Genomic DNA, 22,773 nt, shown 5'->3' with positions numbered 1-22,773 from the left:
GATCCGGGGAGAGTGAGGCCTCCAGAGGTGTCCAGAGTTCCCTGGCTGGTAGGGTGGGCGGGGCCAGCTGGCCATCAGATGAGGCACTGGACACCCAGCTACTCAAGGAAGAGGCTGAAAAGCAGCGGCTGCTGTGTGCTGCAGGAGGGGGCTGGACGCGGGTGGTGCACTCAGGAGCCTGTAGGAGGGGACCATGGGACACAGTCCCTGCTGGACACGGGTGGTGCACTCAGGAGCCTGTAGGAGGGGGCCGTGGGACACAGTCCCTGCTGGACACGGGTGGTGCACTCAGGAGCCTGTAGGAGGGGGCCGTGGGACACAGTCCCTGCTGGACACGGGTGGTGCACTCAGAGCCTGCAGAGGGAGGGGCCAGAACCAGAATCCAGACTCCTCCTCCCGGGCTCTTGTGCCTGTACCCCAGCAAATTAGAGACTGCAACAGAATGTGGCTCCTGGACAACCTTCTGCCCACCTTCCTTAAGTGTGTATCCCGTCTGCTTAATGCTAGTGGCAGGGAAGCTTCTCAGACCCTTGTTATCCATGCATCCATGCATCTATCCACCCATCCACCCATTCATCCTTCATTCCCCCTTTGCCTTCCTCATTGCAGAGTTCAGCAGCGGCTGGCTCTCTCTCTCTGGCTCTAAATTTACAAATGGCTGTCCTGTCCTCAACTTCCTCTCTCTGAGGGTGGGAATCATGAGTGGCAGTCCCTGGTGTCACCACCAGATGGCGCTAGCAGACCAGGTTGTGGCCACGGGTGCCCTCCTGTGCCCTGTGCACTCACCCCCCAGGGCTCCTTGAACGCCTGCCCTGTGGGCCCCTTTTCGCCCGCTCACTGGACACCTCCTTGTGACCTTCATTTTGCAGGGAGGCCCATGTTCCCTCCTTGTGAGCACATGAAGGCTCCTTCTGGTGGCCCCACCTGGCGCTCAGCACTGCACCTGACACCCGGTCCCTGTGTCCTACACAGGTGTCCCCTCTCCCAAGCCAGCATCGTGCCTGCCTGGTGGGGAGCTGCCTCGGCAGCCGACACGGTTTCTGTTTACAGCCACCCACGCTCATGGCCGTGCCTTTGGATGACCTTGGGGAGCGTCAGGTCCTCAGCATCCCAGTATCCTCATCAGATGCGTCATCCATAGTCCCGCACAGCCCGCCCCTGTCCGCACCAGCCTGAGAAGGCCGGCTGGGCACAGAGCGCAGGCGTGCACGGCGCTTTGTAGCCTCGAGGTCGTTCTCACTCTTCCTTTTTTTTTTCCTCTAATGTCTCATTTATATTTAAGAGAAAGCAAAGAATCTAATGTGAAATTTCTGGGATTGAGAAAGTGTTAATCACCATGAGAGAGACTGGGTTTTTCAAACGGCAACTAGGGGAGGGAGACCAGGGCAGCAGCAAGCTGATGGGGGCGCTGCCCTGTGGCCGCTGTCACTGTGAACTCTGCTGACCCCCAGCAAGGCTGTGGCCGCTGCTTCGAGTACCTGCGTCACGTTCAAGGGTGGACGCTGAGCTGCTCAGTGTGGCAGTCACTAGCCACATGTCGCGGTGCCGCTCTTCAGCATCACCTAACCTGAAGAACACCTGTCTCGGTTGCGTCAGCTGCATTCAAGTGCCTGGTGGCTGTCGTGGTGTGACAGCACAGAGAGCAGTCCAGGACTGAGGCGAATCCTGTTGGATGGCATGGGTATTGACTGACAGTGAATAAACAGCACCCTGAATATTTATGATGTGCACCTGAGGGCTTCAGAAAGCTGGGGAAAAAATGGCATGAAAAGGCAAATTTATTTCGGTGCCCAAAGCTTAGAAATTTATGCATTCAAGGGGTGTTTGAGAAATCTTGAGAAAACTACATGAGATTCAAAGTAATTTAAAAAAAGTTTTTGTTCTCATTTTTAAGGGGGATGGGAGGTAGGGAGAGAGGAAGCCAAGAATTGGAACCAGGTCTTCCAGGTGGGCGGTGGGGACCCTGGAACTTGGGCCATCACCACCTGCTGCCTCCCAAGGTGTGCGCTAGCAGCGAGTGCACTTGATATCAGACATGGTGTCCCAGGTGCGTGTCGGATGCCTTCACCAACTTGCCCTTGAATGCTGTTTCCCCCACAAACTTTGTTGAGGACCCTAGTGTGTGTGTGTGAGGGAGTGGAAGGACAGCGAAGGGACTCCTTCGTCCGTGTTGATGTCTGTTTGCTTGTCAAAAACGAGCTGGCTATGCAGGTATGAGTTCATTTCTGGGATTTGTTCTTCCTTGATCTTCGTGTCTGTTTTGGCTACAGCTGCTCTGCAGTATATCTTGAAGTCCTGTATTGTGGTAGCTGTGGCTTTGTTTTAATTGTGTAAGACTGCTGCAGCTATTCAACGTCTTTTGTGTTTCCAAATGAATTTTAGCATCTTTTCCTGAGAAGAAAGTCATAGGTATTTTGATTGGAATCACATTAAATGTATAGATTCCTTTAGGTAATATGGACGTTTTGAGATATTGATTCTACCAGTCCACAAACATGGCAGATTTTCCATGTTTTGAAGTCTTCTATTTCTTTCTTTAATGTTTTGTTGTTTTCTGCATAGAGATTCTTCATGTCCATGGTTACATTTGCTCCGTGCCTTACACGTTCTTTCTCAGCCCTGGAGTTGTCTCTGCACAGAAAGGCCGTTTTTATACAGATTTCTCTGTGTTGACTGTGTCTTGCCACCTTGCCAGGCTTCCCTTTGAGCTCCGGTTGTTTCTTGCAGCGTCTTTTGGCTCCTCCATCTAGGGATTGTGTCATCTGCCAGCGAGGATGGCTCATCTTCCTCTTCCTCCTGCCACCCCACCCCATTTCTTGGCCCAGGCTGTCCGTGGTACTTGTTATCTGACATATTGAACACGTCATTGCTAATATTCCTGTTTAACGTATCTGTCTCTCATCCATCTCACACACAGACTTCCTGACTTCATTCAACTCTCTCTCCCTCCCTGTATCTTGGTCTTTCTCTCTGTGTCTCTCTGTCTGTCTCTCTGTTTCTCTCTCTCTCTTTGCCTCTCTCTCTCTCTCTCTCTCTCTCTCTCTCTCTAACAGTTCCTTCTCAGGCATTTCTTGAATGCTGCCTCCACCCAGTCCAGTGTTAAGGAGTGCTGTGTTCCTTGTTGGGAGTCATTTTGTCTTCCTTTTCTGTTAATTTTTTGCACCTTATGGAGTCTCTCATCAGTATTACCTCTGGGAGCCTTATTTTTTAAACTGATGGATTTGCTCTGGGAGCCGTGCCTCTTCGGTTTAGGGCGGTGCCTTTGGCTCACACTAACTGCAGGGATGTGTACTGTCTGATGTCTGGAGCCCCAGCTGCAGCTGTGGGTGGGACAAGAGTCCAGGATGACATCCGAGACACGCAGCTGGAGCAGCTCTGGTTACAGTCAGAGAGCCCAGTTTACAGTCTCAGAAGGAAGGGCCAGGCTGGGGTGACCCTGGGGGAATAGCAACAGTGTAAACATGAGTGACCTTGAACCCAAGAGCTGAGAGAGGAGATTCACCATGGGAGAGTCGTGTATTTTTTATTTTTTAAATTCTCATTGAGTTTTGCTGTGTGTGGAAAGTTATAAACATCAAAACAATCCCCATGGAAGCAATGTGGATATATTTCTGAAAACAAAACCAAGTGTGGATTGAGCACAAATGCTTTCTAAGAACATTTTTCAGAGCTACAGCCTCTGTCCCTGCTGTATGTGTACAGTTCAAGTTTCCTTCCTGAGAAACCAGAGCACCCCTGTGGCCTTCTGAGCCAGCTAAGTGGAAATTCTGTGCATGGCACTGGCCGTAGGGGTGGGCACAATCATTGGGGCTGGTGTGGCGTGGACGCTCTGTGCCTGGCACTGGCCGTAGGGGTGGGTATAATCATTGGGGCTGGTGTGGCGTGGACGCTCTGTGCCTGGCACTGGCCGTAGGGGTGGGCACAATCATTGGGGCTGGTGTGGCGTGGACGCTCTGTGCCTGGCACTGGCCGTAGGGGTGGGCACAATCATTGGGGCTGGTGTGGCGTGGACGCTCTGTGCCTGGCACTGGCCGTAGGGGTGGGCACAATCATTGGGGCTGGTGTGGCGTGGACGCTCTGTGCCTGGCACTGGCCGTAGGGGTGGGCACAATCATTGGGGCTGGTGTGGCGTGGACGCTCTGTGCCTGGCACTGGCCGTAGGGGTGGGCACAATCATTGGGGCTGGTGTGGCGTGGACGCTCTGTGCCTGGCACTGGCCGTAGGGGTGGGCACAATCATTGGGGCTGGTGTGGCGTGGACGCTCTGTGCCTGGCACTGGCCGTAGGGGTGGGTATAATTGGGGCTGGTGTGGCGTGGACGCTCTGTGCCTGGCACTGGCCGTAGGGGTGGGCACAGTCATTGGGGCTGATGTGGCGTGGACGCTCTGTGCCTGGCACTGGCCGTAGGGGTGGGCACAATCATTGGGGCTGGTGTGGCGTGGACGCTCTGTGCCTGGCACTGGCCGTAGGGGTGGGCACAATCATTGGGGCTGGTGTGGCGTGGACGCTCTGTGCCTGGCACTGGCCGTAGGGGTGGGTATAATCATTGGGGCTGGTGTGGCGTGGACGCTCTGTGCCTGGCACTGGCCGTAGGGGTGGGTATAATCATTGGGGCTGGTGTGGCGTGGACGCTCTGTGCCTGGCACTGGCCGTAGGGGTGGGTATAATCATTGGGGCTGGTGTGGCGTGGTGGTGAGCCTGATGTCATCTTTGGCTGCTTCCATGTGCCAAAGGCAGAGACCGAGGCCCCAGCAGCGTCTTCCTAGCAGAAATGCCTAATCTTGGCCATTTGGACAGTGGGGTTACCAAGGTGGCAGATCAGAGTGATGGCAGGCGGCCTGCTGAAGCACGGGGCATGGTGACTCAGCTTCCAGCACCAGGCCAAGCTGTGTCGAATCCCTGCCTTTCCGCCTTCTTGCTGTGTGATCTGGGAAGAGCATCTGTCTGCCTGGCCCTCTCTGCCATGAGGGGATGACTGCAAGGCATCTGGAGTCATCACAGTCGGCTCTGGAGTTTTCACATTCAGGGACCACCCCCCGTTTCTCTGGTTTTTTTCACATCACTGCTCATTCCAGACAAGCCCTGCTACCTGCAGGGTGGCTCTTCTTCAGGTCACCTGTTGCTTCTTATTGTGGACTTGTGGAGTCCCAGCCAGGGACCACTAGCACTCCTGTGATGACTGAGCACACGATGACTGTGGCCCCTGGGAGGTGATGGCCACTGTTGTCAGGGACAGCACAGTGGGGGTCACCGTCTCCTGTTGGTGGTGGTGCGGCTAGTGAGTCTCCAGGGACAAGCAATCAGTTGGTCCTTTGGACAGAGGCTGCCTGTGTCTGCATCAGGACTTCAGTCTGGCCATGGGGCTGCTTGGCGAAGCTCTCTTCTCTTGGGGCCGGGGCTTGCAAGTGGATTCCCATGTGAGTTCAGGGCAGAGGGCGTCATTTGTAACTCTGAGAACAGGCCTCTCACATGGGGCAGTTCCTGTTAGGGCCTGCTGCCAGCGGCATTTGTTTTTGGAAACGTAATTTGTCAAGGATTTCCTCAGTTTTCGGTAACTCCAGGCTTCCAGGGTGCTTCCTGGCCCATCCTTTGTGCAGACGAATCTCCCTGCTCCAGCAAGGGGCACTGCTGTCCCCCTGTGGCTCGGAATGAGATGTCGGGTGTCCCCATGACCCCTGCCCGTGTTCTGTCATTATGTCCAGCCCATGAGCTTGTGCTTCCAGAAGCTACAGTTATGAGAGAGAGAGAGAGAGAGAGAGAGAGAGACTCCTTTTCTGTTTTACTTCTAGTGTCTGCAAGGGCGGAGTGGGGCAAAAGCTGGGGTTGGCAGCTGGGGAGCTGGTAGAGTTCCCGCGTGTGTCTACGGCCATACCACCCTGATCACGCCCGATCTAGGCAGGGTTGGTCCTTGGGTGGGAGAGTTGGTTGGTTAGTACTTGGGTGGGAGAGTTCCCGTGTGCATCTTGGGGACCCAGCTGTCTCAGGTGTGGTTCTTGTTCTCCAGGGTCTGCATGAGCAGAAAGCTGGAGGCAGAAGCTGAACTGAGTCGCAAGCCCAGGGAGCCGGGCGTGGGGCACAGGGGTCCTGCATGCTGGGCTCAGTGCCCCTCCTGTGTGTGGACACAGGGGTCCTGCATGCTGGGCTCAGTGCCCCTCCTATGTGTGGACACAGGGGTCCTGCGTGCTGGGCTCAGTGCCCTACCTGCCTGGCCTTACATCCAGCCACTGCTAGATGCTGTTAGCAGAGTTCCCACAGAGGAGGAAACGAAGCCCCAAAGTGGCTTCCCTGGGGTACTCAGTGCTGGGCGGGGGGGCTAGCTCAGGCATGCTCATCCTCAGGTGCCTGCTTCCGAGGGTGCTCAGCGCCACTGGTGTAGTGCTGGGTTTGTGTTTGGCCTTCCCACCTTTGCTGCAGTTCACACAGCAATGTCTTAGCGACCGAGGGAGTGGGCAGTGTCAGAGCTGGGCACAGGTGAGGCCTGTAGGCTGAGTGTGGAGCCAAGGAACAAACAGCATGATGGCGGCGTCTGACAGGAACAGCCAACGGCAGATGGCCAAGAGTGCAGGTGACGATGTGGTCACTGTGGCCAGGCCCAGGTTCTGAGGGTGAGGGTTCTGGGAACCTTGGTGTGGCTGGTGCTGGGTTGTCCTGATGAGTGGGGTCTGTAGGAGGGATGCGGTGACGGCCGAGGGCTTCGGGCTGGAGGAGACACCTGGGAGGAGGCTGAGTTTACAGAGTGCGTGGCCCCGTGGAGAACGAAACAGAACCATGCAGAGAAAAGCAACTGCACTGAATTTGCTGTCAGCCGTCCTGATTAGGTCACGAGTGGAGTCCTGCTTGGGTTCGACTACTTTTTAAAATAGCTTTATATACTTTGATAGTCTCCCCTTTAATAAAGGTTAAGTAGCAAGTGTTTTGTCACAGCATTGGACCCAAATGCACTGTAGCAGCAGGGAGCCCTGTGTGGCCTGGTGCTGTCGGACTGTGGAGGGGACCATGCAGGCTGAGCCTGTGCTGCCTGAAACTCACGACGACAATGGCGATTGCTCTGTGACCCCTAGAAAGTTCTTTCACAGTCAATTTTAAGTGTATGGGAAAGCTGGCTAATGCTCTGCCTGACGTATTGGCATCCCGTGTGGGTGCCAGTTCATGTCCTGGCTGCTCCACTTCCCATCCAACTCCCTGCTTGTGGCCTGGGAAAGCTGTGGAGGATGACCTGGGAAACGCGGAGGAGGCTCCTGGCTCCTGGCTTTGAATCGGTTTAGCTCTGGCTGTCGTGGCCGTTTGGGGTGTGATCTAGCATATGGAAGATCTCTCTCTGTCTCTGTGAATTTGCCTTTCAAAGTGTGTAGGAAAGAAACGTGGCCTCCAGCTCTGTGGCTGGGCAAGGCTGTCGAGCGTTAGCTGAGTCTTCTTACCATTTAGCAAAGGACTCACCATATGTCTTCCTTTATCTTTATGTGTTTTCTGTGTCTTCAAACAGCTGTTTCTTAAAATTTTCTGCCGTTCTAGTCCTGGCAGGTGGATGAATTCTAGGAACAATTCACAGGTGGCAGTGTTAGTCTGAGAAGTAATTTTAAAGATGGGACAGATTAAAAAAACCCTGAATAAATAGGTTAGAGAGATCCCACCTTGTGCCAAATCCTGTAACGTGCTGCAGAGTACAATGAAGACTGTCGATTTGTGGGTCAGAGGCCATGCCAGGTGCTTGCGTCCTTCTGGAGCCATGTGCTTCCTAGGGCATGGCCCTGGGTTGTGCTGAGCCTCAGGTGGAGAACAGCGCAGCAGTTAGCGCATGACCCTGACATGAGGCCTCTGGGCGTCCTGGAAGGTCTGGCGCTTTGGCTGGGCTGGCGGGGCTGTGCTTTCTCATGTGGAAGAAGGTCAGATCTGTTCTGAGAACTAAGCAAACGGAACACCTACGGCATGCCTTGTGCCTGTACTTTGGGAGTGATCTTTAAGGGTTTTTCAGACCAGTCTTGTTTTCCACCTTGGTGATTTGTCCGCGCTCTGAGCAGGTGCCAAGCAAGACATTTTAGATAGCGACTCCCATTAGGAGGCCTCAGCGGACGCGACTGTGTTTGGCGTCTCTGGCAGGTGGCTGCCCAATGTCCCTGTGTGTTGATGCTGAGTTTGGTGAGCTGCAGTCAGTGGATGTGGTAGTTAGCTGGGCTGGGCTGGGCTGGGCTGCACTGGACTGGACTGGACTGTGCTAGGCCGTGCTGGGCTGGGCTACACAGGGCTGTGCTGGGCTGGGCTGCACTAGGCTGGACTGGACTGTGCTAGGCCGTGCTGGGCTGGGCTACACAGGGCTGTGCTGGGCTGTGCTGCACTAGGCTGGACTGGACTGTGTTAGGCTGTGCTGGGCTGGGCTGCACTAGGCTGGACTGGACTGTGCTAGGCTGGGCTGTGCTGGGCTACACAGGGCTGGGCTACACAGGGCTGCACTAGGCTGGGCTGGACTGTGCTAGGCTGTGCTGGGCTGGGCTACACAGGGCTGTGCTGGGCTGGGCTGCACTAGGCTGGACTGTGCTAGGCTGTGCTGGGCTGGGCTACACAGGGCTATGCTGGGCTGGGCTGCACTAGGCTGGGCTGGACTGTGCTAGGCTGTGCTGTGCTGGGCTGGGCTGCACTAGGCTGGACTGGACTGTGCTAGGCTGGGCTGTGCTGGGCTACACAGGGCTGGGCTACACAGGGCTGCACTAGGCTGGACTGGACTGTGCTAGGCTGTGCTGGGCTGGGCTACACAGGGCTGGGCTGGGCTGCACTAGGCTGCATTGGGCTGGGCTGGCGGGCTCCAACTGGGTGCACTGGGGCACCTTGGCTGTTCCCAGAGAAAGCCCTATGTCTTGCAGGCGGTTAGGTCTCTGTTCTCTGATACTTCCATCTGCCTGCCTGTCGTTCAGTGTGTATGCTGTCGCTGTGCTGACCCTCTTGCTGCCCATCTCTCTCTGCTCGTCCTCTGCTTTTCCTGTTGGTTCTACCCAGTCTCTCTGTGTCTCGCTCTGCGTTTCTTTCCCTGCTATCCCTCCTTCCCTTCTCATCTTGCACGCTCTGTCCATTCCGTCCTCCATTCAGGAGCCTCACTGGAGGCCTGGGAGTCAATGGGTGCCTCCGGTGAGGTTCCCCCTGCTCAGCATGGTCCTCCCGGTCCCAGGAGGGCACCAGCTGGCTCACACGAGCTACATGAGATGGTTCAGTCCTGTTTAAGTGCTCTTGGGCTTCAGCAGTGCCAAGCGTCTCTTCATTAGTACCATCATGCTAGGTTGTAGTTTTCACTGAGTACATGTCATTGGCTCGCTGGTCCAGTGGTGGTTGAAAGTTGTGCTCAATTTTAATTTGGCTCAGGTTGGATAAAAACACTTTTTTTTAATGCAACAAAGAAAAAACTGTAACAGTCGACAGTTGTGGTGAAGAGATGGTGGGGGCGGAGTCACAGTAAACTTGCCATGATTTGTGTTTGGCTGTTGCAACTGGGACACGTGGGTGCCCAGGAGCCACCCGGTCAGGTGTGAGCAGAAGGAACCCCTTCACCCAGGCACATGCTGGGGCCCTCTGCCTCTGCCCGCTGGAGTTCCGGGTGGACACGTGTTCCCTGTCCATCTCTCCAGGTGGAGGTTGGGTTCTGGCCTCCCTTTGCTTCTGTCTTCAGCTCTGGCACCTGCTCAGCTTTCCGGGATGCTCTTGCTGTGACGTGGCACACTTGTGTCGAGAAGACCATTGCACCGTGCCTCTGGTCCCAGGCTGCCTTTCCCCGGAATTCCCTTCAGGTGCTCTGGGCCATTGGCGCAGAGCGTGGGCTTTGGAGTAGGGAGAATCCGGGCTCAGCAACCCAGCAGCTGGTGGCCTTAGCCAGCCACTTTGTATCTCTGAGCCTCAGTTTCCTTTCTGTGAGATGGGTGCAGTCCTAACCCCTTCATTCAGGCCTTGCTTGTCTTGTTTCTGTGCCAGTCTGCCACCTGCTTAGCTGTGAGGACAGGTGTAACCATACTGGCTCTACCTGGCCTTGCCCCAGTCACTTAATAGGGTCATGATGACTTTTTCTTTAATGTAAAACCCTTCCAGTCCATGGGAAGCCAGGAGGTTGGATCTTATAGCCTCATGTTACGAAAGAGATTATTGCTGGCTCTACAGCAACCAGGCCTGGCAGCAACCAGGCCTGTTGATTCTTAGTTCAGGGACTCCATGTTGGCCCGTCCTGCTCCTAGTGTACTTGGGCAGAGGATCCCGGAGAGAGAGTGAAAATTGCGTGTCCAGTCTAGCTGTTGAATGGAACACATATGCAACTGAGGACTCCCTTGCCACGTTGGAGCTACTGTGAACAAAAATATAGACCGTTTAGGTCAGTGTGCCCCAATCCCTGTGGCACCTGGGCTACATAGGGCACCGATACTTTTAGAACTGTTGGGTGGCACTTTCCAGGTACTGAATAGCAGAAACCCTCTAGGACTTGTTGAATCCCCAAAAGAAAATTCTGTGTATGGACACTAGAATCCAAGCACAGCAAAGGGACCCAGCATAAGAAAGCAGGGTGGAGTTATGACGTAATGGGCAAAGTCACTGCTTGGGAAGCCGGCATCCCATGCGGGTGCCTGTTCAAGTCCCAGCTGCTCCACTTCTCATCCAGCTTCCTGCTAATGTGTTCTGGAACGCAATGGCGGGGCCGGGGGCAAGTCCTTGGGCCCCAGCCTCCAGATGGGAGACTCAGAGGAAGCTCTTGGCTCCTGGCTCAGCCCTGATCATTGCAGCCTCTTGGGGGCTGAGCCAGCAGATGGAAGATGCCTCTCTCTGTCTCTGCCCTTTTCTCTGTAATTCTGCCTCCCGAATAAATAAGTCTTTAAAAAAGAGAAAAAAATTGAAGCCGACACTAGAGTGCTAGGAAATTCTCTCTACCTCTTATCTCTACCTCTTTCTGCCTGCTGCTCAACTGGCAGCAGAGGTGAGGACCTGCATCTTAGTTTATACCCTGTCCATTCTGGAGAGAAGTCACCCGAGGCTATAGTCTTCTAATCCCCATTCCCAGTTATTGAAGGGAAGGACTCACTGGCTCATTGCTAATGTGTGAATTGGTCCACAGTGATGGGCAGAGGAGGGAGCAGGTTCATTGTGTGATGGATGGTAAACTGGAACCATGACAGTGTTACTGTGGGGGGCCTGGGGATACTGCTCGCATCCCTGGTGTGGGGGGCCTGGCTTGCATTCAACCACGTTTGGGATGTTACTTCTCTGGGAGGGGAGAACAGGGGTGTGGTGCAACAGTCTTGTGGGTTTAATTGGCTTAGTCCCCAACTCCCTGCAGAACCCCTGGATGTAGGGAGAGCTGGAGCGCCTCACTTGTGTCCTGCTGTGCCAGTGGTGGTGGAGACAGGCTCAACTGTCCGATTGCTGCACAGCTGTGTTCCCTGAGTCTGAGTCTGACTCATATCAGTTGAGCAGCACCTGTGCTCCTGAGGGCTGGTGTCTGAACTGGCCGTGGGCGGGGGCCGGAGCGTGGCTGATAGGAGCTCTGTCCTGGGAGCCTTGTCTTTCAGCTCTACGGCGGCCCATGGGGGACATCTCAACAGCTTCTCAATGGAACCCATTTTATTAACTCCCGAGCAGTATCCAGTTGGAAATAACTTTCTCTGTGTTGTCCAAGGGCTCATAAAGAGCTGAGTTTAGAAATCACTCACTGCCTTGTGACTAATAAATTATCAGCATCTAAGAATAGCCATCACGTGGTGGGGAAGGGGGGAGCTGGGCAGATATCAGAGCCGTAGGATGGGCCACAGAGGGCCCGAGCATCGCCACTGCAGCTGGAGTCAGCGTTCCCTAGGATCTCTGATTGCCAGTCATTTCTGCCTCGCACCTTTGACAGTCAGCAGTCAAGGGGTCAGAGAGCAGAATGGGGGCTGAGTTAGACTCCCACTTTGAGGCACCAGGGAACAAAGAGCAGCTGGCAGACAGCAAGGCGGGGGGGGGGGCCCAGTTCTCGTATGCTGGGGCAGCTGCCTGGATGGACCATCACAAGTCACACCTGCTCGTGACCCAGGACTGGGGAGACTTGGCTGCTTCTACTAAACATTAAACTTTGTGTTTACAAAATGCCTGCTTTGAGGTTGGTAACATCCCTACAAGCCAATCTTGCGTCCTTAACGCTTCCTTTGGAGACATGGGTTGTTAGGTCTATTTCCCAGGGCCAGAGCTGGGAGGGGCTACCCAATGGCCAGGCGGTCGGGCAGTGGCACCACCTCCTTTGTTCCGACCCTGGTGTTGTTGCCTAGCAGCAGTGCGATTCTGGCCAGCATCCTGAATGCTTTCTAACGGCAGCTCCCTTATTTGTAAGATGACGACAGAAACAGCAGTCCCTCAGTAGGGCTGCCTGGAGAGGAACTACGGTATTAGTAAGACCAGATGACATTTCCGAAGCCCGTACGACGTGGAAGGTACTATTTCTGAGTGTTTTGTTGGTGAGCAGATGGTAATGCCTGTTGAACCGTACATTGTTATAAAGATGCTTCACTATTAGCAGAGCCCATGAGTGAATCACTTGGCACAGGGCCTGGCAGATTATCTAAGTGTTTGAAAGAATTAGTTGTGTCATTAATTATGTTTGTTAGGCCCTTATCGTATCCTGCTTCTTTGTACCGTTATTCAGTGATTCAGCTTGGTGTTTGTCACCCAGCGAGTCTGAAAACGTGCACTTCCCCATACCTTCACCCAAACCCCCCCAAATTCATTTTTTAATAACACAAACACTTGTTACAATGAGCTTATTGAGATATTTCTGAGTGCATAGGATGATCCTTTATAAATATCTCTTCCCCCACCTCCCAGTTCTCACATAGATCGAGTGAAATTTCAAAATCAGGAAGGGAATGTCCATGCAATGACTTATGTCACTCTCAGGCACTATTCAGATGTCATCCCGCTTCATGGCAATGAGCTGTCATCACGGTGCGTAGAGCCTGGACTTGAACCTGGGTACTCTGACGTGGTGTGTAAGCACCCTTGAACCTGGGTGCTCTGACGTGGCGTGTGAGCACCCTTGAACCTGGGTGCTCTGACGTGGTGTGTAAGCACCCTTGAACCTGGGTGCTCTGACGTGGCGTGTGAGCACCCTTGAACCTGGGTGCTCTGACATGTGTGAGCACCCTTGAACCTGGGTGCTGTGACGTGGCGTGTGAGCACCCTTGAACCTGGGTGCTGTGACGTGGCGTGTGAGCACCCTTGAACCTGGGTGCTGTGACGTGGCGTGTGAGCACCCTTGAACCTGGGTGCTGTGACGTGGCGTGTGAGCACCCTTGAACCTGGGTGCTGTGACGTGGCGTGTGAGCACCCTTGAACCTGGGTGCTGTGACGTGGCGTGTGAGCACCCTTGAACCTGGGTGCTGTGACGTGGCGTGTGAGCACCCTTGAACCTGGGTGCTCTGACATGTGTGAGCACCCTTGAACCTGGGCGCTGTGATGCGTGTGAGCACCCTTGAACCTGGGTGCTCTGATGGGGTGTCTGAGCATCCTGGGGAGCAGCTTAGCTGCTAAGTGAGACACTCACCCTGTACTGTGTAACATTTCACATGTGTGCGTGTAGCACACTGTCTGGTCATTCCCCGGTGTTTCCTGGGATGCTGCGTTGGGCAGATAATGTTGGTGGGCATTGATCTCCATGAAGACTCAGTGTGGTCCAGCTTCTTGGTCAGTCAGAGGTTTTTGTTCCCAGTATTGTTCCTCATAGTTGAAAGCATGCCAGTGCGGTAACCTCAGTTATCTCGAGGATTCTTACACATGAAGCGCCTGTTACAGGGCCTGCCTCACCCAGAAGCTGTCTTACGGAAGAGCTTTGATTGTCCTGTTGTGGAGTGCGATGGCTGTGGCTTGCAAATGGGCTCTGTGTGACCCCAAAGGTTTGTGTGCTGGAAGTTTGACCACCAGCATGATGGTGTGGCGGGGCAGTGTCTGCTGGGTGATCGAGCCATGTGGGCAGGCTCTCACAAGGCACTAACGCCGACTGTTGGTGGGCCACTTCCTGTGAGCATGGCTTTTTTCATTTGGGTCCCTTCTTCTGGATGTTTCCTTTCTGTTCCTGTGCTGCCCCCAGGGGTCCTCACTGGAGGCTCAGTGAGTGGACTTGCTGGAACCTGGACTTTCAGCTTTCAGAACTACCAGCTCAGTACATCTGTTTCATGTGGTACCAGCCTCAGGCATTGTGTCACAGGGATGTGACACGGGCAGAGCCCGTGGTGGCTCAGAGGCCACTGGCCCCTCAGGCGTTGTGTCACAGGGATGGGGCAGAGCCCGTGGTGGCTCAGAGGCCAGTGGCACTTCAGGGTGTGTCACAGGGATGGGGCAGAGCCCGTGGTGGCTCAGAGGCCACTGGCCCCTCAGGCGTGTGTCACAGGGATGTGACACGGGCAGAGCCCCTAGGCCAGCAGCCTAGATCATCTGCAGGCTGTTCATGCTGAGCCAGTTCTGCTCCCAGCTCACTCCACAGTTTTCACTCGGGAGGCCACTAAGTCACAGGGTTCTTGAGACCCCATCTCCCAGCTTGCGGAGCCCAGATCCAGAGACGGGCTTGGGGCAGAGCCTGCTGACAGCCTCTAAAATGACTTGATGGTGCTGATGTCTGGTGATGGGAGGGAAGGGGTGTGGAGCAAGGCGAGCTGTGGGGAGCTGGGCGGGGCGGCGCTCTGTGTCAGCCGGCTTGGATTTTGTCTCATGGACAGTAGAGCTTTTGCAGAATGTTTTAGTTCAGAAGCGAAATAATCTGCATTTGGCAGTCACAGACCCCCGCCCGTGGAGGGAGCTCTGGGGGCTGAGCTCAGGGCGGGTGGGGGTCACAAGGTGCGACTGCTGCTCTTTGGTTCTTTGTGCTGTTGTCTTTCCCAATTTGAAGCTACAGTGAAGTCTGGGAGGGGCCCAGTTGCCAGGCTTGCTTGTCTGATGCCGCCTGGAGTCTTCCACTCACATGGGCTGTGTGATGTTATCCATTCGGATTCTGTTGGGGTTCTGGAAGGACAGTCGAGGTCGCAGGTCTCTGGGTGGCTGTGCACTAAGTGAGAGCTTGCTGACCTGCCCTCTCTCTCCTGTTCAGGACACGGAGATTCTGAACACCGCCATCCTCACCGGCAAGCCAGTCTCAGTGCCCGTCAAGGTTGTGGCTGTCCAGGAGGATGGCTCCGTGGTGCACGTCTCGGAGTCTGTGGAGTGCAGGTCGGCCGACGAGGATGTCGTCAAGGTAGGGCAGGCCGTGTGCAGCCTGGGCACCTCTGTGCCGGGGCCTTGCCCTGTCTGCACATCCCCGGGCGGGGAGGCTGGAGGAGCTGACCTCATCGAGGACAGTGGCTGACCACAGGCTCCCAGGGCCCGGGAGGTTGTAGCCCCCTGGCTCCCTGACCCTTCATCTCAACCTGAAATAATGATCTGTGCTCCGCTTTTGTCTGCCCCTCCCCCTTCCTGGCTGTCCCACCCACTGTCTTCCCTCTTAGGGCATAAGTTTCCTAACTTCTGCAGTTCAAACACTGCCCCTGCCCCGGCCGGAGCTCCCTGGGCCCAATGATGTTGCGGACTCAGTGTATTTTCCTGAAGTTCTTTGTCTTCTTGGAGATGACCGGATAGCTAGTAGTTGGGGTTTGGCGCCAATAAATGCAGGTTTTCCAGCTTGAAAACCAATGTAGCCTTGTTCGTAAGACAATAAAACCCATCAGGTTGATGTGGTGGGTTTTGTGAATGGACATCACAATAGATGACATGAACAGTTTTTAGAGAGCTCCCCATGTTCCACTGAACATGGGCATAACCAGGAGATAGCTCACAAAAGTTTGGGGATTTGCCATGGGGCGGTTCTGTGGCATCCTTCGCTGTGTTAGCCACATGGCTGACTCTGAACTCTGGTTTGTTTCTACATTCTTCCTAGGTGCTTTTGCCCATGTTGTCTTAGCCCGTTGGGTGCCATTTGCTCTGGCAGCTGAGATCCTGGGGAGGTAGGCCTTAGGTCTTCAGGACAACCCTGTCCCTTCAGAGTGAACTGGTCATTCAGTTCATGAGTTATAGAAAAGCACCTTCTAAGGGCGGCTGCTGTTTGGATGCTACCTGGATCACGGGCTCCGCTTTGGGATGTGCCTCACACTTAGAAAGCCTCTAGTGCTTTCCCCATGGCAGAGCTTGAGTCCTCTCACTGTAGCCTCTGGGAGGCTGCGTCCAGAGGCTGATATAGAAAATGGGGTATTTGTGGGGCCTGATTAAAAAAGAAGGCATAGGAAGCTGAGGTTGAGATTGCTGGTCCCTGGGCCTGGAATGCTAATTCTCTCTGGAGACAACAGGTGAGCTCCTTCTGGCTGGAGCACTCAGCCTGCCCTGGGTCTCCTGGCACTCCTGGTACTGGAAGGGTGGAGTTGGGTCCTGGGAACTCAAGGCTGTGGGACTGAGCAGGATTGGGACCAAGGGGATGACCCGAGGGATGTGACGTAGCAGTAGGATGTTGTTTCAAGTTTCCTCGGACAGTGCATGTTTGTAAGCACCCAAGGAAGGAGTCACGGATGAAGGCATGTGGAGGTGACATCTGGCTGCCCGTGCCACTGTGGGCTCAAGCAGACAAGTCATGGTGTGGCTGTCTCAGCCCTTCCTGACCTCCTGAGAGCTGCTGTGGGGCCCCGCAGGGAGGCACCTTCTTCCTGCTCCGCAGAGATCTCTACTCAAGAGAGGCAAGTCCAGTGAGTGCTTCTCATTCGGTTGTTTGTGATTCACAGACATTCTTGGACATGCTCTCTGCCCATTCTGGCCAATGTAGTGTTGGGAGATGTCTCACTCAACTGTCAATTTTGCATCTTTGTGAAGGTGGGGCACCTTGTAGCCAGTCATTACACCATCTTCAGAGGAGCAAAGCAGAGCCCACCAATCACCAACCTCAGGGCTGCCTTCAGGATTTCAGACCTCGTTAGAGAGCAGGGCCTGTGTCAGGTGAGGTGATGTAGTGAGCGGCTCTGGGCTGTCCCGACTGCAGAGTCAGTGCCTACAGAACGTGTGGGTCTGACTCCCAAGATGAATGGAGTTGTCTTCAGAACCAAGCAGTGGCCATGACGTCATCCCAGGGGCATCCGCAGCCAAGGACAGTCACTGGCGCACTCCAGGGAAACGCCCTCCATTCAAGGAGTTGTCACTCAGCCGACCCTGTCACGGCACAGAACACACTGTGTGATGATCTCCCAGGAGACTCTCGCAGGGCTCAGCAAAGGCCTTCATGTATTGGAAGCTGTGAAGCTTTCAGCAGGGGAAAGTGTGAAGTTAGGAAGATGTGCAAAGCGTGGCCACGCACATAGATTAGCTTATTGGATCCGGGATTTTACGGCATTTGAGGATGTAATGATGGCTTGGAAAAGCTAGAATTCTAGCTTAACCTGACAAGATTCAAGGGACTCAACGTCAAGTGTTAAACTGACTATTACCCACTTATCTGAGAGATGGGATGGTGGGGAAGGACTCCTTTCCATTGGTTCACTCCCAGGACTGGACCAGGCTGAAGCAAGGAGCCCAGAACTCCACGTGGGTCTTCCACGAGAGTGGCAGGTGCACAGCTCACCTGAGGTGTCCACAGATGCTCCACTGGGTGCACATTGCCCACAGGCCGGATCAGGAGCAGGGCTGGGACTGGAACCCAGGCCCTCGGCTACAGGACACAGGGGTCTCAAACAGTGAGTTAGGCAGCACACAGCAAAAGCCCCCAGACAAAAAGAGGCTGAAGTTCCGCCGTAAACGGCAGCAGTGGTGTGTGTGAGAAGAACCCTGGGACATTTTTTTTAAACCAGTAGTGAGATCTGACAGATGAGTATGGGGAGAGGCAGGCGCAGCAGGAGCAACTTCCGTGGGCGTGAATGCACGTGGGATGAGAGCAGTGGTCAGGCAAGGCTGCTGCAGACCCGATCCTGCTCAGACGTGTGTGTGTGTGGTCCACATAGTTTTAAAGTATTTAATTTATGGCTATTGTGTAAAACAGCTGGCAGTTTCGCATGGAGATCGGCAGAGACCCTGGCCTACATTGCTTGCTGCACACCTCACCTGGAGTTGGTTGAAGCTGCCCCTTCCTGGCAGCCTGTGCGCCCGCCCCTGCCCCCAGCCCCTCTGTCTTGTCGCCCACGGAGGGCGGAGGACATCGGTCCCTGCTCCTTGCTCCTGTGCTGCTGGGGTTGTGACAACAGGCCTCGCAAATGTGTGAGATGTGACTTACTTACACCATGGGCTCTGAAAAAGGGAAGCCGCAAATGATAGATTCCACCCTGTCACTCTGCCGGTCGCTAGAAGAACCCTGGGAAATTGGATTGTGTTCTGCTGAAGCGTGTCCGGGCGTCCAAGGGCTCTAGAAACGGAATCGCTGGAGAGCTGACTGGAGGGGGTGCTGCTGCTCAGGCCCGGGCGAGGTGAGGACGAGGCCTGAGAGCTGCTTTCAACTCCCACAAGGGCCATTGTGCGGGAGATGGAGTAGATGTGCTTTTGGTGTTCCGCGAGTGGAAGTTAAAAGGCCCCATTTTTAGTTCAGTCTAAAGAAAAAGCCCGCAGAGGGCTGGGTCCTTTGGTTAGGCTTCAGATGGTATCATTTGCATCCTGCCCTTCTCTTCCCTGCTATTTGACCTTGAACAAATCACTAAGCATCTCCACACTCGGATTCCTTCTCTGTGATGCGGGCACGAGATGAGACGATGGAAAGGCCTTTCCGTGGAGTTTTGTCAGCACATCAGCGAGCAAGGCGGAGCCGACCGTGGCGACACCCACCATCGCAACAGCCACCATTGCGGTAATCCGCGTGAAGCCTTCAGAGAACACGCACGTCTTTCCAAGTTCAGAAGACAACAGCTAAAACAGCATGTTTCCCCCTCTGTTTAAGCTGTGGATAAATTCCTGGAGCAGCAGAGGGCAAAGTTGAGTTTTAAAAGGCGTCTGGTGGGAAGAGAGCCGAAGCCATTCTCCCTCTTAGTGCCTGTTGGCCGGGGCCCTCCGGAGCCCGCTCATCTCCCTCTGCTCCTGGTGCCTCCAGACACCCTGGGCTTGTGACATGGCCACCCTCGGCTTGGCCTCCGAAATCACACGGTCTTATCCTCGTGTCTCCGTGAGAACGCCTTCTCTCATCAGCAGCCTTGTTGTTGGGTTCAGGGACCACCCTACTTCAGGATGGCCCCTTCTCGAGACCTTCTAAGTTACACCTCTGTATAGGGGCCTTTTTACTAAAGGTGATCAGCTTTGCCAAGGCTGGGATGACAGCCTGAGCTTGCAGAATTCAACCCACAACACCGTGTGATAACACAGTGTTATTTGGGGGTCCTTGGGGAGCCAGGATGCATTTCTTAATTTTCCTTTTTAACCTTAAGTCTCTTTGAAGATCTTTGGGGAAAGAAGGTGAAGTGTGATTTCCGTGTGGTAACTGACTTACCTTCCCCGAGTCTGTCTTTGTGATGGAAGGTTTCGAGTCTTCACGCATCTGTAACTGTGCTGTCCGTCCAGGAATTCTGGCTCCCAGAGCCCCGGAAACTGGTCACACAGTGTCGGTAGGGGATAAACACTTCCACACTCAGAGAGAAGTGAATGTACATTCCTGTGGGTCTCAAAGATCGCACCCTCCACCCTTCTGCTACACTAAGTTTCCAGTCGCAGGCTGGCAGCTGGGTTTGCAGTAATGAGATGCTAAAGGGCTCAGGAGGGGCGCTGGCACCTGAAAGCCTTCCCCCTCGCCCCCCGTGAGACTCCTGGTTCCAAACGTGGCTTCGCAGGGGATCCATAAGTCGGGAACATTCCATGTGCTCTGGGACTGCTGAGCAGTGTGTAGGGAGCCGGTCACTGGGCCAGGCCTGCTGGGCAAGACCAGCACAGTCTTCAGTGTGGCAGCATTTCACATGTTGGCGGGCAGTGCCTACCGAGGCCGGGGAGTGTGCTTAAGTCACTAGATTTGCAGAATAGTCGAGGTGGAAGGTGAATGTATTCTGGACGTGGCCCATGAAGAGACACACCCGAGAGACACCATTGCCAAGCTAGACGACAGTGCTGCTCAGTTCCAAAGACGAGGCAGCTGTGAGAGTAAAAGGCTGTGGCAGGCCGGTGTGGATTCCTGCGTCAGTGGGCACTGCTTGCTTGCTTTTCAAGAGAAACTTCATTTATTTATTTGCAGGAAAGAGAGGAAGGGAGACGCAGAAAGAGGTCTTCCATCCACTGGTTCACTGGGAAGGGCCTCAACAGCCGTGGGGTGAAGACTAAAGCCAGGAAGTTGGGCTTCCAGCTGGCTCTCGCAGGTGGGCTGCAGGGATCCAGGCCCCGGCTGTCTCCTGCTGCCTTCCCGGTGGTTGGCAGAGCAGCTCCAGTGTGTGTGCCACAGTGCCAGCTCCTGTCGTTACTGCTGCTTCAAGGCCTGGAGCGCCAGATCTGCTGCCTTTGAGTGAGTCCTGATTTTGCGTGGAAGACCATAGGGAACAACAACATCATCATCCCAAGAAACAAACTTAAGGGTAGTTTTTCACCTTTAACAATCCTTGACAGAAATTTCTGTAAGAACTGTGGTTGCCACATCTCCGGGTGTGAATTCCCTCCCCTGGGCCGCCGCCAGGAGCTGTGCAGCTAAGGAGAAGTCATCGGGCAGTTTGGCTGTTGTCTGATTCTGCCCTGCTTTATGTTGGTAATTTGGACTTTTGTTGCTCCGTTCTAATTGGAGGTGTGTCATATATTTCCTGTTGGCCAAGGATAGATACTGCTGTATTTTTAACCTTTTGTTCCTGTCAGCTCCATTAGTGATTCCAGTATTAATTAGATCATTTGTTCATTTCTGTCTTTGGCATCTCTAATTAAGAACTAACACTTGGAATCACTTCTGCACGGTTCAGGGCTATCTCAGAATGAGCCGGCACAAATCTGCAAACCTACCAGCTCCACCTGCCCAGGAGACACGCCACGTGTGTCTGCTCCTCTCCTCTGCAGATCTGCAAGTGCTGCTCCCCAGCCCGGCTCTGCCAGGGCCAGACTAGGGCCCCACACTGCAGGCCCAGCCACATTGGCCCATGAGCCTACGTCTCCTGCAGAGGGATGTGTTATGTGCTCAGTGGGTGAGGAGATCCTGGATGACAGCTGGGCCTGGCCCGAGTATCGGTTTGAGTCCTGACTCTACCGTTTCCTACCTGGCTCCCTGCTTATGCACCTGGGAAAGCAGCAGAAGACGGCCCGGTGTACTGGGGCCCCTGCACCCACATGGACACCTGGGTGAGGTTCCAGGCTCTTGACTTTGGCCTGGCCCAGGCTTGGCTGTTGGGACTGTTGGGGGAGTAAACCAGTGGATGGAAGATTTCTGTGTATGTGTGCAGGTGTGTGTGTCTCTGTAACTCTACCTTTCAAAATTATCTTTAAAAAAAAATCTAGATGCAAATGCAAGTGGATATAGGTACAAGGCAATATATTGAGGCAACATGTCCATCAGTTTCCTTCCTGAGAGCTTCAAGAAGGGTGACTGACAGAGACTGGGCTGCATGCATTTCTAGTGGATGACGTGTGCAAGTCAAAGCAGGAACATGCCCTTGGCCTCCATGCTCTGTTCGTGCCCAATGGTAATTCTGTCTCCTGCCCTCTCCCCTCCTCCTTGTCACGGAAGATTAATTTTCATTTTCCAGAGTTTTACATAAAGGGAATTGTTAAGTATGTGTTCTTTCTCCTTTTTGGTCTGGTTTCTTCCTTCTTGCACGCAACCCAATTAATTTGAGATTCACCCCTGACCTTCCCCCCACCACATGATTTTGTATGTCAATGACTCATTCCTTGTGCTTGCTGGGGGGTGTCTCATGGTACGGACACCCTGTGATTTGGCCCTGTGCTTGCTGGGGGGTGTTTCTACCTTGTGATTTGTCAATCTGTTGATGGATGTTTAGATTGTCATTTTTATTGATTATAGCAAATGCTATAATTGAAAAGATCATGTGAACTCTGGCCTGGGCGGAAGTTCTCATTTCAATTCCTTAGGAATTAGGAAAGTTGCGCCACATGATAAAGGCATGTTTAACTTTTTGAGAAACTGCCAAGCAGTATCAAGTGGTTGCTGCATTTTACATCCCACCTTCGGAGTCTGAGGGATCCATTAGCGCTAATTTTTTGCCAACACTTGGTATTGTCACTTTTTAAATTTTTCCCATTTTCTTCGACTTGAAGAACTATGCGTTATTAAATGTCTTTTCCACATGCCATTTGCTGTTTACAAGGGCTTGTTTGGTGGAGTATCTTCAAATATTTTGTCCAATTTTAAAGGAACTAAAAATTAAATTTACATTTGATATTCTGGCAACATGTTGTGTATCAGATACGGAATTTGAAAAAAAAATCTCTAATTACAGGCTGTGGTTTATCTGTGTCTTGAGAGGGTCTTTGGCCATAGTTTTTCATTTTGACAAAGGTCCAGTTTGTCTTTTTTTTTTTTCCTTTTTTTGGTGGATTCTGCCATTGTTGTTGCATCCTAGCAGTACTAGCCTCTTCCAAGTTCACAAAACTGTTCCTCGAGGGTTTTCTTCTGTACATTAATTACGTGGTTGTAGCTTTTCCATCTAGGCCTGTGATGCATTTAGAGTTTGTGTGTGGTGTGAGGTAAGGGTGTAAACTCCCCAGTTTGGCAGGTGTCTGACCAGTTTCCACAGTAGCATTTGTTGAGAATGGCATTCTTCTCTCCTCTTGGATTGTCCTGCCACCTTCGTCAAAAGCTAAGTAACAGGTCTTAGGTCAATTCCATGATCTTTCTTCGTGAAGATAGCATGTTCACTTGGTGATTGTAACTCTATAGTAAGTTTCG

The 22,773-nt window shown here is 53.6% G+C and overlaps 1 protein-coding gene across 1 annotated transcript in view; it reads left to right on the top strand.

Annotated features, from left to right (window-relative positions):
- TMEM132B (transmembrane protein 132B) overlaps window positions 1-22,773 on the top strand; it is a 112,898-nt gene that overhangs the window by 69,219 nt on the left and 20,906 nt on the right. The window contains exon 4 of the mRNA XM_058656639.1: window positions 15,070-15,213. Within this exon, the coding sequence (XP_058512622.1) occupies window positions 15,070-15,213 (144 nt within the window). The remainder of the gene's footprint in view (window positions 1-15,069; window positions 15,214-22,773) is intronic.

This window comes from Ochotona princeps, chromosome 29, assembly GCF_030435755.1.
Source record: "Ochotona princeps isolate mOchPri1 chromosome 29, mOchPri1.hap1, whole genome shotgun sequence".
Taxonomy (NCBI): domain Eukaryota; kingdom Metazoa; phylum Chordata; class Mammalia; order Lagomorpha; family Ochotonidae; genus Ochotona; species Ochotona princeps.
Note: the sequence above shows the minus strand (reverse complement) of the source record. Positions and strands in the feature narration are given on the sequence as shown.